This window comes from Anolis sagrei, chromosome 2 (assembly GCF_037176765.1).
Source record: "Anolis sagrei isolate rAnoSag1 chromosome 2, rAnoSag1.mat, whole genome shotgun sequence".
Taxonomy (NCBI): domain Eukaryota; kingdom Metazoa; phylum Chordata; class Lepidosauria; order Squamata; family Dactyloidae; genus Anolis; species Anolis sagrei.
In genome coordinates this window covers 4,329,981-4,345,988 of record NC_090022.1, presented here as the reverse complement: position 1 = coordinate 4,345,988, position 16,008 = coordinate 4,329,981, and the positions used below count along the sequence as shown (strand labels likewise).

General features: G+C 45.1%; 2 protein-coding genes across 5 annotated transcripts in view; both read right to left on the bottom strand.

The window, feature by feature from the left end:
* Window positions 1-2,136, bottom strand: part of LOC132765831 (uncharacterized) — a 66,675-nt gene extending 64,539 nt beyond the window's left edge. For all 4 annotated transcript variants that reach the window (XM_067464997.1, XM_067464998.1, XM_067465000.1 and 1 more), the window contains exon 1: window positions 2,034-2,136. In XM_067464997.1, coding sequence (XP_067321098.1) covers window positions 2,034-2,108 — 75 coding nt within the window. In that variant the 5' untranslated portion in view covers window positions 2,109-2,136. The remainder of the gene's footprint in view (window positions 1-2,033) is intronic.
* A 2,113-nt stretch (window positions 2,137-4,249) lies between these two features.
* LOC132765830 (myb/SANT-like DNA-binding domain-containing protein 7) lies at window positions 4,250-15,255 on the bottom strand. Its single transcript, XM_067465054.1, has 5 exons — window positions 14,833-15,255; window positions 11,924-12,579; window positions 9,865-9,906; window positions 9,632-9,784; window positions 4,250-5,657 (listed from the first exon to the last, which is right to left on the bottom strand). The coding sequence occupies exons 2-5, from the start codon at window positions 12,411-12,413 to the stop codon at window positions 5,032-5,034; spliced, it is 1,311 nt and encodes a 436-aa protein (XP_067321155.1). The 5' UTR covers window positions 12,414-12,579; window positions 14,833-15,255; the 3' UTR covers window positions 4,250-5,031.
* Window positions 15,256-16,008: the final 753 nt, after the last annotated feature.

Here is a 16,008-nt window from a genome sequence, read left to right as displayed (position 1 = left end):
CCGCCACATCACATTCCTGGCTCATGTTTAACTTGTTGTCCACGAGGACTCCGAGATCTTTTTCACACGTACTGCTCTCGAGCCAGGCATTGTCCCCCATTCTGTATCTGTGCATTTCGTTTTTCCTGCCAAAGTGGAGTCTCTTGCATTTGTCCCTGTTGAACTTCATTTTGTTAGTTTTGGCCAATCATTTCTCTAATCTGTCAAGATCGTTTTGAATTCTGCTCCTGTCCTCTGGAGTTTTGGCTATCCCTCCCAATTTGGTGTCGTCTGCAAACTTGATGATCCTGCCTTCTAGCCCTTCATCTAAGTCATTAATAAAGATGTTGAACAGGACCGGGCCCAGGACGGAACCCTGCGGCACTCCACTCGTCACTTCTTTCCATAATATACGATTATCATATTATCATATTATACTATATTATTATATCACAATATATGAAATATATATAATACAGTATGATATGTTGTACCATGTCCTAAGTTGTAGTATATGTGACATAGAATATACTATATTACAACATTATTAATATTACATACAATATAATAGCAGTTACATTACAATGTTATTATTTCTATATATTATTATATGTTGTTGTTATATTATTATATTGTATATGTATTGTGTGTGTGCATGTGTATATATATGCCTCACATCCCATAATAAGCCCTAAACGGTTCTGGCCCAACCTACCTATCCGAACGTATCTCGGCCTATCAGCCCACCAGGACCCTAAGATCTTCTGGGGAGGCCCTGCTCTCTATCCCGCCTGCTTCACAGGTGCGGCTGGCGGGGACGAGAGACAGGGCCTTTTCTGTGGTGGCCCCCCGGCTGTGGAACGCCCTTCCTATGGAGGTAAGATCAGCCCCCTCGCTAATGGTGTTTCGAAGAAGATTAAAAACTTGGATGTTTGAACGGGCATTCGGTTAAAGAGTGCAATGAATGTGATGATTACAGGAATGGAAATTTGGACGACGGATTGGATCACGACTCTAGTTATGAGATGCATTGCGTTGTCTATTGTTGTGTCAATATTGTATATTATGCTTTTATGGTTTTAAATTGTATATCGTTGATTGATTCTTATCCTTGTTGTAAACCGCATTGAGTCGCCTGTTGGGCTGAGAAACTGCGGTATACAAGTAAATCATAGAATCAATCATAGAATCATAGAATCAAAGAGTTGGAAGAGACCTCATGGGCCATCCAGTCCAATCCCATTCTGCCAAGAAGCAGGAATATTGCATTCAAATCACCCCTGACAGATGGCTATCCAGCCTCTGCTTAAAAGCCTCCAAAGAAGGAGCCTCCACCACACTCCGGGGCAGAGAGTTCCACTGCTGAACGGCTCTCACAGTCAGGAAGTTCTTCCTCATGTTCAGATGGAATCTCCTCTCTTAAAGTAAAGCAAATAATAAATAAATAAATAAATTTATTATTATTATTATTATACACAGACTGGGCCACAGCAACGTGTGGCAGTAGACGGCTAGTATATAACATACAATTACCATATTATCATATTATACTATATTATTATACCACAATATATGAAATATATATAGTACACTATATGTTGTACCATGTCCTAAGTTGTAGTATATGTGACATACAATATATTATATTACAACTTTATTAATATTACATACAATATACCAGCAGTTACATTACAATGCTATTATTGCTATATACTATTATTATCTATGTTGTTGATGTTATGTTATTATATTGTATATATACTGTGTGTGTATAGATAAGCCTCCCATCCCATAATAGGGAGTGCCTCCCCCTGGGAGAGAAACAGCAGGGCCTAAGGCAGGCCTAGGCTGTTAGGGATTGTGGGAGTTGGAGTCCCAAACACTTGGAAGGAGGGCCCAAGTTGGCCCAGGCCTGGTCTATGGGAGGGAAGGGGGCTGTGGGGGCTGCAATGGTGGCCCACACCTCTTTCAGTGAAGGAGCCCCTTCCCCAGAGAGAGAGCCCCCTCTTTCTGCCCCCCAAAAAGGCCTTCCTCCTTCCTTCCCTCCTTCCTACCTTTCTTCCTTGGGAGGAGATCTGAGACACACAGAAAGGAGGAGAGGCTCCTTTAAGAACCACAGAGATCCCCATGTCCTAGAGAAACAGGAAGCGTCCAGGCGGAGAGTTACTCGCTTCCCCTAGGCCTCATTTCCGGAAACAGAACTCGTGCCTTTCATTGGCGGAGAAGGATTGTAGGCGGGGCATGGTGTCTGAACACGGCTTCTGATAGGTGGAGGGAGCCTCTTCCAGAAAGGAAGGCAGGCAAGACTTGGAGCTGTTGGGATTCAAGCCAAGCAGAGGTGGGAAAGGGAGGCGAGCAGGGCGAAGGAGTGGGGGGCCTTTGCAGTCCTTGAAGTCAAGCCTGGGTTGAAGATTCAGGCTCAGATTCTGAATGATCTGTCAGTCATTATGATTTCCCCAGTTTGGGGATTCAAAACAGTATATCTCCCTATGAACCAGATAGGAGCTTAAGATCATCTGGGGAGGCCCTGCTCTCAGTCCCATCTCCTTCGCAGATGCGATTGGTGGGAACGAGAGGCAGGGTCTTCTCAGCGGTGGCCACTCGGCTATGGAACTAGAGACGTCAGATAAGCACCCTCCCTCCTAACATTTCAAAAAAGAGTTAAAACCTGGCTCTTTGAGCAAGCATTTGCAAATGCAGCGTAACAGACTAATTTAGATCTACGGAACGATTGACAATGCGATGGGAAAATGTTTTTAGTAATGAGACGCTGAGGATTTGTGTTTTATGGTTTTTATTGCTTCTACTGCTATTATATGTTCTATATTGTATGTTAATGTTTTTTATGTGTTGGTGACATCATTTTGAATACGTGTTTGGCAGTTGTGCCTTTTATATTATACTAAGTAGAACTTCTTGATTGCGAGAGCTGTTCAGCAATGGAACTCTCTCTCTGCCCCAGAGTGTGGTGAAGGTTCCTACTTCGGAGGCCTTGAAACAGAGACTAGGTGGTCATCTGTAGGGGGTGCTTTATGTGTGACTTTCCTGCTTCTTGGCAGAATGGGGTTGGACTGGATGGCCCACCAGGTCTCTTCTAACTCTAGGATTCTATTATTCTTTTTTATACTGATCATAAGTAATAGTTCCTGGTACACTACTGTGACAGACTTTGTATTTCTTGGCGCAAAGATGACTGCAGATGCAGACTGTGGCCAGGAAATCAGAAGACGCTTCCTTCTTGGGAGGAGAGCAATGTCTAGTCTCGATAAAATAGTAAAGAGTAGAGACATCAGACTGGCCACAAAGATCCATTGCCTAGTCCAAGCCATGGTATTCCCTGGAGTCACCTACAGATGTGAGAGCTGGACCTTCGGGAAGGCTGAGCGGAGGAAGAGAGATGCTTTTGAGCTGTGGTGTTGGAGGAAAGTGCTGAGAGTGCCTTGGACTGCGAGAAGATCCAACTAGTCCATACTTCAGGAAATAAAGCCCGACTGCTCATGGGAGGGAAGGAGACTAGAAACAAAGTTGAAGTCCTTTGGCCACATCATGAGGAGACAGCCAAGCCTAGAGAAGGGAATGATGCTGGGGAAAGTGGAAGGCAAAAGGAAGAGGGGCCGACCAAGGGCAAGATGGATGGGTGGCATCCTTGAAGTGACTGGCTTGACTCTGAAGGAGCTGGGGGTGGTGATGGCCGACAGGGAGCTCTGGCGTGGGCTGGTCCATGAGGTCACAAAGAGTCGGAGACGACTGAACAAATGAACAACAACACACTACTCTCTTTTGGAGAGGCTCTTCTCTCGGTCCCGCCTGCATCACAAGTGCAACTTGCGGGGACGAGAGAGAGTGCCTTCTCTGTGTTGGCCCCTCGACTCTGGAACTCACTTCCCAAAGACATTAGGCAAGCCCCAACGCTGGCAATCTCCAGGAGGAATCTGAAAACCTGGTTATTCCAATGTGCCTTCAGTGATTGAACGTAAGGTACTCCCGGACCAAAAACTTTGCACTAAATGACCTCAGTAGCACTTTATTTATGGTTCGTGCAATTAAATCCTTCCCCACTCCCAGATCCCCCTCCCGATGTTTGACATTGTCCTATCTCCCAGTGTTTTAAATTTTTATCCTGAATTTGGCCCTGCCCAGCGAATTCTTTTGTGTTTTAATGTCTTATTTTATATTGTTGTGTTGCTATTATATTGCTTTACATTTATGAATTTTATTTTTTGGTTTTATTATGTTCTTGTGTTATATTGTTGTGTATTGTACTGAATTATTATTATTATTATTATTATTATTACTCATGCAGAGAAGATATTCCTACTAAAATAAGAATGAAGAAGTCATTCTTTTAAACAGAGGCTGGATGGCCATCTGTCAGGGGTGATTTGAATGCAATATTCCTGCTTCTTGGCAGAATGGGGTTGGACTGGATGGCCCATGAGGTCTCTTCCAACTCTTTGAATCCATGATTCTATAAAACAGTGATTTTGAATTCAATTTTTAAAATATCGCTGCAAAACTTTTTGAAATACAGAAACAAACATAATTAATAACATAGGACTGCTTCCTAGTATAACATAGAAAGGATGTCACTCCACGTCTAATACATCACTGGCACAGTGATCAGTTCTTAACCAGTTCAGGAATTGCAACCGGATAGTTCCGAAAAATTTTATTTTTGTGGTGTCAGGAGTGACTTCAGAAACTGCAAGTCGCTTCTGGTGTGAGAGAATTGGCCGTCTGCAAGGACCCTGCCCTGGGGACACTGCCCAGATGTTTTGATGCTTTACCATCCTTGTGGGAGGCTTCCCTTATGTCCCTGCATAGGGAGCTGGAGCTGACAGAGGGAGCTCATCCGCACTCCCCCTAGATTCAAACCTCCAACTTGTTGGTCCTCAGTCCTGCTGGCACAAGGGTTTAACCGATGGTGTCACCGGTGGCTCCAGTTCAGCAATGACAGGAACACAATGTCATGTTTAGAGCTTCATATGTCTGGCGGCAGAAGTAACCAATCAGGAAATACAAAACACATGCTAGTAAAGTAAATACAAATAACTACGGACTGTATGGTTTCTTCCTCTTCCTCTCCCTTTCACTCTTTCTTGTCCCCTCTGTGTCCTCAGACAGCTCTCTCTGTGCCTCAGCCAGCTGGCTAGATGAGTGTGCAAGTTCCATAATGTATGCTGAGACAGGGTTGCTGATGGGGAGAGTCTCTCCTTGGCTTACTCGCCCGAAACTATCAGGGAGTGGTTGCACGTGGTGAGCCGCACTAGTACTGGCCATGTCAAGGTCAGTCTGGCTGAGTGGTGGAATCCTAGGTCTCGCTTCAGGATCCTGTTGCTCTTGCACTGCCGCTGCGTTGCAGCAAGTTGTGCAATGCGTGCAACACGGCTTCTCCGCTCGGGGTCGTTCCAAAACGTCACGTATCAGTTTCTCTATTGCGTCAAACCTCTGTTGGGACGCTCTACTCTCCTCCTCAAAGTAGTGAAAAAAGCTCAGAAGGATCTGCCTGTCCTGGGAGGTGTCCTCGCGCATGGCTTCGCGCTGCAGTCGCGCCTGCTCGTTCGCATTCTGCATGATTGCCATGGCGATATTTTCACCCCGCCGACCTCGTCTTCTGGTCCTTTGAGTCCGTCCACGTGTGCCAGGGGATAGTCCTGCCTTGGCCAGGGGGTCCTCTCCTGTAAATAAAGGCATGGGTACACATCACATCCGCTCAAATACCTGTTCTTTATGTTATCTCATACTGCTGTCATAACTTTAAGTGCAATATTTTGTAGGAGAACTAGCTTTGCCCCAGTTCTATAGTGCAACAAGCCCTATGAGGAGCGGCTTAAGGAGCTGGGCATTTTTAGCCTGAAGAAGAGAAGGATGAGAGGAGATATGATAGCCATGTATAAATATTTGAGAGGAAGCAACAGGGAGGACGGAGCAAGTTTGTTTTCTGCTTCCATGGAGACTAGGACGCAAAGGAACAATGGCTTCAAACTACAAGACCGGAGATTCCATCTGAACATGAGGAAGAACTTCCAGACTGTGAGAGCCGTTCAGCAGTGGAACTCTCTGCCCCAGAGTGTGGTGGAGGCTCCTTCTTTGGGAGCTTTGGAAATCATCTGTCAGGGGTGATTTGAATGCAATATTCCTGCTTCTTGGCAGGGGGTTGGACTGGATGGCCCATGAGGTCTCTTCCAACTCTTTGATTCTATGATTTTATGGTTCTATGAATACCCTTAGACCAGTGTTTCTCAACCTGGGGGTCAGGACCCCGGGGGGGTCACGAGGGGGGTTTCAGAGGGGTCGCCAAAGACAATCAGGAAACACATATTTCTTATGGTCTTAGCAACCCTTTCTGCAGAGGAGGCTGAAGATCTCTCTGCCTGTCTTTCTCTTCCTTTTTGGATTTGGTGGACTACAACTCCCAGATTTCAAAACAACCCTGCCAACCGCACCAGTATTCAATGTTGACCATGTAGGTAGTGTGCCGAGTTTGGTGCAGAGCCATTGTGGGCTGGGTAAAAAGTGCTCTTTGATTGCTGGTGACCTATAAATTCCTGCAACTACAACTCCCAAGTGTCAAGTCTATTTTCCCCAAACTCCACCAGTGTTCACATTTGGGCATATTGAGGATTTGTGCCAAGTTTGGTCCACATCCATCATTGTTTGAGTCTATGGTGCTCTCTGGATGTAGGTGAACTACAACTCCAAAACTCAAAGGTCAAGACCAAGCAAACCCTTCCAATATTTTCTGTTGGTCATGCGAGTCCTGTGTGCCAAGTTTGGTTATATTCCATCGCTGGTGGAGTTCAGAATGCTCTTTGATTGTAGGTGACCTATAAATCCCAGCAACTACAACTCCCAAATGTCAAGGTTTATTTTCCTCAAACTCCACCAGTGTTTACATTTGGGCATATTGAGTATTTGTGCCATACTCAATATGCCCAAAGTCTGGTCCAGATCTATGATTGTTTGAGTTCACAGTGCTCTCTGGATGTAGGTGAACTACAAGTCCATAACTCAAGGTCAAGTCCCACCAAGTATTTTCCCAACAGTATTTTCTGTTGGGAATGGGAGTGTGCCAAGTTTGATTCAATTCCATCATTGTTGTTCAGAATGCTCTTTGATTGTAGGTGAACTATAAATCCCAGGAACTACAACTCCCAAGTGTCAAGGTCTATTTCCGCCAAACTCCACTAGTGTTCACATTCAGGAATATTGAGGATTCATGCCAAGTTTGGTCCAGATCCATCATTGTTTGAGTCCACAGTGCTCTCTGGATATAGGTGAACTACACTGAAGCATGCAAGAAATCAGTTAGTGTGTGTGTCAAATGTAAAATAAGATGCATAAAGCTGATTGGCTGGACAAAGACTGGGTGATGGCTGAGCCTGGGACTTTTGGATACTGTTACATTTTTCAGGCTTGAGCTATGCAAGTGCTTGAAGAGAAGCTGACAGAGAGACACAGTCTGGAGTGTGCTCTTGCTTCATGAACTGTTGAAGGAGATTATCCACATGGCCAAAGAAAGACCATTTTAAATCTCTCATAAAAGTACATTATGTAAGTCGATGCAAGTGATCATATGATTGTAAATATGTTCGGAATTATGAAGAGTAAACTACTTGTACTTTACTGTTCATCTGCGTGGCATATTTTCTTTTAAGGCAGTGTGTGGGCTGATCAAACGTGAACTAGATCCATCATTGTTTGAGTCCTCAGTGCTCACTGGATGTAGATGAACAACAACTCCCAAACTCAAGGTCATTGCCCACCAAACCCTTCCAGTATTTTCTGTTGGTCGTGGGACTTCTGTGTGCTGAATTTGGTTCAGTTTTGTTGTTGGTGGAGTTCAGAATACTCTTTGATTATAGGTGAACTATAAATCCCAGCAACTGCAACTCCCAAATGTCAAGGTCTATTTCCCTCAAACTCCGCCAGTGTTCACATTTGGGCATATTGAGTATTTGTCCCAAGTTTGGTCCAGATAAATAGAATTGAACCAAACTTGGCATATAGAACTCCCATTACCAATAGAAAATACTGGAGAAGTTTGGAAAATATGTTCAGACATATAGGAGTTACAGTTCCTCTTGCAATTAGTGAGCTCCTCCAAAGATGTTATTGGACTTCATTGCTTAGCCAGCACTGCACCACCTGACATCCGCCGGGAAGTGGCAGCCAATAGTGAAAGGACCAAGGCAGAGACATCTCCAGCTCATCCCTTGTTTGGGTATCAGCCAGCACATCAACGACTTAAATCAAGAAATAGTTTTCTAAGATCTACAGAGACACTCGCTGGAACACCTCAGCAAGCGAGAGTCCATAAGTGGCAGGCTCAAATCCAGAACCTCAACCCATAGCTGATACCAAATCTCTGCCTGAAGATTGTTTTGCTATCCTTTCGTTTCAGTGAACTATAAATCCCAGCAACTACAACTCCCAAATGACAAAATCAACCCAACCCCCCCCCCCCCCCCGTGTTCAAATTTGGGCATATCCGCAGGGGCGGCTCAACCCATTACGCAAAGTAAGCATTCGCAGTATAGCTGATGTTGCCCAGGGGCGCTCTTGAGACGCTCTTGGGGGAAAATAGACCTTGACATATGCGAGTTATAGTTACTGGGATGTATAGTTCACCTATAATCAAATAGCATTCTGAACTCCACCAATGATGGAATTGAACCAAATATGGCACACAGAACTCCCACGATGAACAGAAAATATAATCAGTGATTGGTTGGGGGGGGGGGCAAAATACTAGGTTCTTGTGGGTTTTTTTGGGCTATAGAGCCATGTTCTAGAGGCATTTCTCCTGACATTTCGCCTGCATCTATGGCAAGCATCCTCAGAGGTGTGAGGTCTGTTGGAAGTAGGAAAAATGGGTTTATATATCTGTGGAATGGCTGGGGTGGGGCAAGGAGCTCTTCCCTGCTGCAGTTAGGTGTGAATGTTTAGCTAATCACCTTCATTAGCATTTGAAGGCCTGCCTGAGCCTGGGAAAATCTGTTGCTGGGAGCTGTTAATCTGTGCCTGGTTTCTTCCTCTCTGTTGTTTAGCTGTTATAATTTTAGAGTTTTTTAATACTGGTAGCCAGATTTTGTTCATTTTCATGGTCTCTTCCTTTCTGTTGAAATTGTCCACATGCTTCTTGTGGATTTCAATGGCTTCTCTGTGTCGTCTGACATGGTGGTTGTTGGTGTGGTCCAGCATTTCTGTGTTAATATATAAACCCATTTTTCCTACTTCCAACAGACCTTCTCAACCTCTGAGGATGCTTGCCATAGATGCAGGTGAAACGTCAGGAGAAATGCCTCTAGAACATGGCTCTATAGCCCGAAAAAACCCACAAGAACCTAGTGATTCCAGCCATGAAAGCCTTCGACAATACATTGGGCAAAATACTGTTTGCTTACCATTGGGCCGCCTCTGCATATCCGGTATTTGTGCCAAATTTTGTCCAGTGAATAAAAATGCATCCCACATATCAGATATTTACATTACAATTCATAACAGTAGCAAAATTACAGTTGTGAAGAAGCAACGAAAATAATTTTATGGTTGGGGGTCACCACAACAGGAGGAACTGTATTTAGAGGTTGCGGCATTAGGAAGGTTGGGAAACACTGCCTTAGACGAACTGAAAGGGGAATCAACTTACTTTCTTGTTTAAGTGACTGCTGGCTCTGGTTTGGGGTCTCTGGTTCTCCCTCATCTTCTGCTTCGGTTGTTATGGGTGTCACCGAAGGCGATCCCACAAGGGCCGGTGGAACATGGACATTCACGGGTTCCAAAACCTTTCCATTTGCTTCCTCTGCAATTATATGTGACGTTTATAAATGAAGCGTTACATCACTGAGATGACAAACAACTGCACCTTTGAGAATTGCTTACCGAGGAGAAGTAATAAGGAATCTTCCTCATTGTCTTCCGTTCCTGTCCATTAAGGAGACAAAAAGCGAAATCACTTATTATGGCCAATGGATAAAACCATGAGACGTACATTTTTTTAACAGAAGGACAGCATCACACCAGAAGTTACATAACTTTTTTTTCTACCTATTCATACAGCTTCTATGAATAGGTAAAGACATGGCAGGTTGAAATACCATATATACCCAAGAAGAAGCCGACCCAAAAATAAGCCGAGGCACCTAATTTTACCACAAAAACCTGGGAAAACTTTTTGACTTGAGGGTCAGAAATGCAGCAGTTACCAGTAAATCTATATCTATCTATTAGGGCTGTCCAAACACGGAAAAAATTGTTTCTAAACTCGATTCGTTTTTAGGGGTTTTTTGCGTTTCGTTATTTAAAAGAATTCCGAAATTTTCCTTTAAAAAAGTTTGATATTTACGAAATTTCGGAAATCGAAAACCAATTACGAAACAATTACGAATCGATTACAAATCGATTCGTTAATGGCGGCCGCGATCGTGCAATACGCTAAAAAAACTTCTGAAGCTTCCCTCTCCCTCTGTTGTTGACTGTTGGTGTGATAATTATATTTTTTTTCACTGAGAAAACAAACAGCAACCCTAAAACTTGCACCAGACATGCGGAAATAATAACGAAACATTTACGAATCAATAACGAATCAATTCTGAAACAATTACGAAATGAATTGGAAAAATTCGTTTCGTTTTTTAGTTGCTCCTGAATGGTTCAATATCGCTTCGTTATAAAAAAAAATAACGAATTTTTAACGAATTATGAAATTACGAAACGAAACCGCCCAGCCCTACTATCTATGTATTGTCGAAGGCTTTCATGGCTGGAATCACTGGGTTGTTGTAGGTTTTTTTCGGGCTATATGGCCATGTTCTAGAGGCATTCTCTCCTGACGTTTCACCTGCATCTATGGCAAGCATCCTCAGAGGTAGTGAGGATGCTTGCCATAGATGCAGGCAAAACGTCAGGAGAGAATGCCTCTAGAACATGACCATATAGCTCGAAAAAACCTACAACAACCCTATATCTGTCTATATTTCTATATATATTAAAAAGTCAGTGTTTGTATGTATGCGGCATTGTTTCCTTCTGCTTTCTGATTGGATGCCATTTCCACAGGCCACAGCGACCCTCACAAATGATGGACCTGGACCAAACTTGGCACCCAGAACCCACTGCCTGAATATCAAGCAAAAAGTGGGTGCTAGAAACAATATCATACGAAAGCTGACTGGCACAACCTGGGGATCACAACCAGACACAGTGAAGGCATCTGCCCTTGCGCTGTGCTACTCTGCTGCTGAGTATGCATGCCCAGTGTGGAACACATCTCACCACACTAAAACAGTAGATGTGGCTCTTAATGAGACACACCGCATTATCACAGGGTGTCTGCACCCTACACCACTGGAGAAACTACACTGCTTAGCCGGTATTGCACCACCTGACATCCGCCGGGAAGTAGCAGCCAATAGTGAAAGGACCAAGGCAGAGACATCTCCAGCTCATCCCCTGTTTGAGTATCAGCCAGCACGTCAACGACTTAAATCAAGAAATAGTTTTCTAAGATCTACAGAGACACTCGCTGGAACACCCCAGCAAGCGAGAGTCCAAAAGTAGCAGGCTCAAACCCAGAACCTCAATCAGTGGCTGATACCCAATGAGAGACTCCCCCCTGGGCACACAGAAGACTGGGTGACTTGGAAGGCCCTGAACAGACTGCGCTCTGGCACCACGAGATGCAGAGCCAACCTCAAGAAATGGGGCCACAAAGTGGGATCCACAACATGCGAGTGTGGAGAAGAGCAAACCACTGACCACCTGCTGCAATGCAACGTGAGCACTGCCACATGAACAATGGCGGACTTTCTTGCGGCAACACTAGAGGCACTCCACGTGGACAGTTACTTGTCAAAGGACATTTAAGGGTTATAGAAGCACAGCTGCTGGTGGGAAGTGAGCATTATCTATAACAACGGTGGAATATTAGTACCAGGAATACCTTCCACGGTAATCAGTGAGGGACCAGTAGCTTGTTTATCCAGGACTGACTCCCGGGAACATGTCTCTTCCAAAATGGTTGCATCCAAATTCTGGGACAGAGGACGTTCCTCTCGTCGGACTGGCCAGCTTCTTGAGAGCCTGGGAAAGTCAGTGCTTGCATCTCCTTTGAGAATGTTTTCTAGCTCGGTGTAAAATGCACATGTTTTAGGAGTGTTTCCCGAGCATTCATTATGCGCCTGTACCCGCTTGTACTCGAACCTCATTGCCTTCGTTTTGTTGCGGCACTCCTCAGCAGTCCGACTGTGGCCCCTCTCCCGCATCTGTTCTGCTATTCCTTCAAACACATCTAAGTTTTTATGGACCGCTTTCAGTGCATCCTGAACCTTTTTCTCCCCCCAGATAACGAGCAAATCTTGGATTTCACGGTACCGCCAGTGGGTACCCTTTCCTTTTCCTTTCATTTGGGATGCTCTGGCTTTCTGTTCCATGACTGCGGTGTAATATGAAATTGTCAACAGAACTACTGCTAGCGTGCCTGGCACTTCTCTTTTGCTTTCCGGGAAGTACTGCCCCTCCGTCTGTTGGGCTGTCAAAAAAAATCCGCGCGGCACATGCAGAGGTTGAACTTGTATGTTCAATGATGTGTTGAAGAACCTGTAAAATAAATAGAATATATTACAGTACATTTTGTACTGGCACAACCTGGGGATCACAACCAGATAGAGTAAAGACATCTGCCCTTGTGCTGCTTAGCTACACTGCTGCTGAATAAAGTATGCCCAGCGAGGAATACATCTCAGTGGATGTGGCTCTTCAGGAGACATGCCACATTATCACAGGATATCTATGCCCTACACCACTCTAGAAATTATATTGTTTAGCACCACCTGACACCTTCCGCGAAGTAGCAGCTATCACTCTTTTTCACCTGCTACTAAGGAAGCTGTTCAGGTCCTGAACCAATGCTTGGCTGCTGTGATGATCTGGATGAGGGCAAACAAATTGAAACTGAATCCAGACAAGACAGAGGTCCTCCTGGTCAGTCATAAGGCCAAAAAGGGCATAGGGTTACAGCCTATGTTGGACGGGGTTACACTCCCCCTGAAGATGCAGGTTCACAGCTTGGGTGTGATCCTGGACTAATCGCTGAGCCTGATTTCGGAGGTGACCAGGGGAGCATTTGCACAGTTAAAACTTGTGTGCCAGCTGTGACCATACCTTGGAGAATCTTGGCCACAGTAGTCCACGCTATGGTTACATCCCATATAGACTACTGCAAAGCACTCTACGTGAGGTTGCCTTTGAAGACTGTCCGGAAGCTTCAAATGGTCCAACGAACGGCAACCAGATTGCTATCAGGAGTGGCACTCAGGGAGCATACTCCTCCTCTGCTGTGCCAACTCCACTGGCTGCCAGTTTGCTACCGGGCACAATTCAAATTGATGGCTTTAGCTTATAAAGCCCTAAACGATTGTGGCACAACTTACCTGTCCGAACTCATCTCCCCATTTGATCCATCTAGGACCTTAAGATCATCTGGGGAGGCGCTGCTCTCGTTACTGCCTTCATCACAAATACGGTTGGCAGAGACGAGAGACAGAGCCTTCTTGGTGGTGGCCCCTCAGCTGTAGATATAGATATTAGATCCACTCCCTCCCTTTTAACATTCCGGGGAAAAAGTCAAGACGTGGCTTTTTGAACAAACGTTTCCAAATGCAGAGTAACTGACATAGGAAAACGGAACGACTAGACAATGAGTCCAGACAACGTTTTTAACAAGGAGACACTATGAATTTATATTTTATTGATTTGTTTAGTTTTTAGTATATGTTATGTTTTTAATTGTATTTATGTCATTGTAAGCATTGTCTTTTGCCCTGTTCGCGGCCTTGAGTCGCCTGCGGGCTGAGAAAGGCAGTCTACAAATACAATTGTTCTGTCGCCGCTGGGCCTGTAGTTAGTTAAGTTTAAAAATAGGATGTGTAACCTTTGCCCAGCGGGAAGCCAGGGGCCTAAGGAGAAGTTCTCAGAGGTTTCCTCTACAAAGAATCTTCAGATGGCTTGAGAAGTACAACAAAGTCTTTTATTAATGAAATCAAACAGGTACTACAAGGCTTTCTTGATAAAGTATTGGTTCACTCAATCTTGTCCACAGGAGACAGGCACTATCTTCAATGATGTTTTCTTTAAAGGAAAATTCCTTTTTAACTTCTCCCAGGCTGACTGAAATCCAACCCTCGCTGATGTGTGCTCCGCTACTGGGCCGAACTGCTGCTCGGATGCCAAGTGGACCTACCAGCAAGGCAGTGGATATTCTCCAGCTAGAGTTCTTCAGTCTTTAAGGCTGTTTTCGTGGAAATTCCCAAAGCTGTGGGAATGCTTCCCTGGAATTCTTAGGAGTCTCTTAAAGCTGTTCTCCTCTGGATTTCTTTCCCTTCTGTTTCTGTTGGAGTTTTTGTAACCCTGGAAATTCTTAAAGGTTGAAGTCTTTGTACAGGGGAAGTTACACATCCTATACAGAGACTAACCTGGCTGAGACTAACTAAGAAATGGCTCCCTTCCCTCCAAAGCCCAAAAGGGGGGCGGAACTAGGGAACCCAATGATAATTGACAGGTGGCTTGCCCTATGACTGCAGCCAAAAGAAGCCACCTATTTCCAGAGTCCCTGAAACTTAGGACTACAAACAAACATTCAATGGAAAGCAAACAAAATTGGAGCTCCTGGTACAGCTGTTCCAGAACTTAGCTGTTCCAGAACAACAATAAATAAATAAATAAATAAATAAACAATGAAAGAACCAAGGCAGTGACTTCTCCGGCCCATCCTCTGTTCGGATATCAGCCAAGCAAGCACGCCAACACCTTAAATCAAGAAAGAGTTTTTATAAGTTGTGCAGACATACTTACAGGTACACCTCAGCAAGCAAGAGTCCAAAAGCGGCAGGTTAAAACCTGGAATGTCAATCCATGGCTGATACCAAATGAGAGACTCCCTCCTGGGCACACAGGAGACTGGGCGACTTGGAAGGCTCTGGGGCGACAAAACACGTGGAGGGAGGGCCCAAGTTTGCTCAGGCCTAGTCTAAAGGAGGGGTGGGGATTTTGGGGGTCTGCAATGGTGGTCCACACTTCTTTCAGTGGAGGAGCCCCTTCCCCACAGAGGGAGCTGCCTCTGTCCCCCAGGAAGGCCTTCCTTCCTTCTCTCCTTCCTTGTAGGGAGAGCGAGAGGATCCCAGACACATTCACAGAGGTGGAGAAGCTCCTTTAAGAACCACAGAGCTCTCCGACGTCCTAGAGAAACAGGAAGCGTCCAGGAGGAGAGTGACTCGCTTCCCCTAGGCCTCACTTCCGGAAAGGGGCGGGGAAACAGAACCCCTGCTTTTGATTGGCTTTTGAAGAATTGTAGGCGGGGCATAGTGTTATGGCTCAGCTTCCGAATGATCTGTCAGTCATTATGATTTCCCCAGTTTGGGGACTCCAAGCAGACACCAGGTGCCCCACCAGGTCTCTTCCAACTCTCTTATTCTGATTGTAAGAGCTGTTCAGCAGTGGGACTCTCTGCCTCAGTGTGGCAGAAGCGCCATCTTTGGAAACTCCCAAACAGAGGCTGGATGGCCATCTGTCAGGGGTGCTTTGATGGTGCTTTTCCTGCATAGCAGAAGGGGGTTGGACTGGATGGTCCACCAGGTCTCTTCTAACTATGATTCTATGATTGTAAGAACTGTTCAGCAGTGGGACTCCCTGCCTCAGTGTGGTAGAAGCGCCATCTTTGGAAACTCCCAAACAGAGGCTAGATGGCCATCTGTCAGGGGTGCTTTGATGGTGCTTTTCTGCATTGCAGTGGGTTGGACTGGATGTCCCACCAGGTCTCTTCCAACTCTAGGATTCAATGACTGTAAGAGTTGTTCAGCAGTGGGACTCTCTGCCTCAGTGTGGCAGAAGCTCCTTCCTTGGAAATTCCCAAACAGAGGCTGGATGGCCATCTGTCAGGGGTGCTTTGATGGTGCTTTTCCTGCATGGCAGAAGGGGGTTGGGCTGGATGGCCCATGTGGTCCCTTCCAACTCTATTATTATATTACTCTT

Bases quoted from the DNA above. Each gene is read 5' to 3' on its own strand.
- LOC132765830 (XM_067465054.1), bottom strand. From the start codon at position 12,413: ATGGAACAGAAAGCCAGAGCATCCCAAATGAAAGGAAAAGGAAAGGGT. The intron at 9,907-11,923 runs GTATTCCTGGTA...CTTAATGGACAG, and splicing joins CTCACTGATTACCGTGGAAG to GAACGGAAGACAATGAGGAA. The intron at 5,658-9,631 runs GTAAGTTGATTC...CTTTATTTACAG, and splicing joins GCAGTCACTTAAACAAGAAA to GAGAGGACCCCCTGGCCAAG.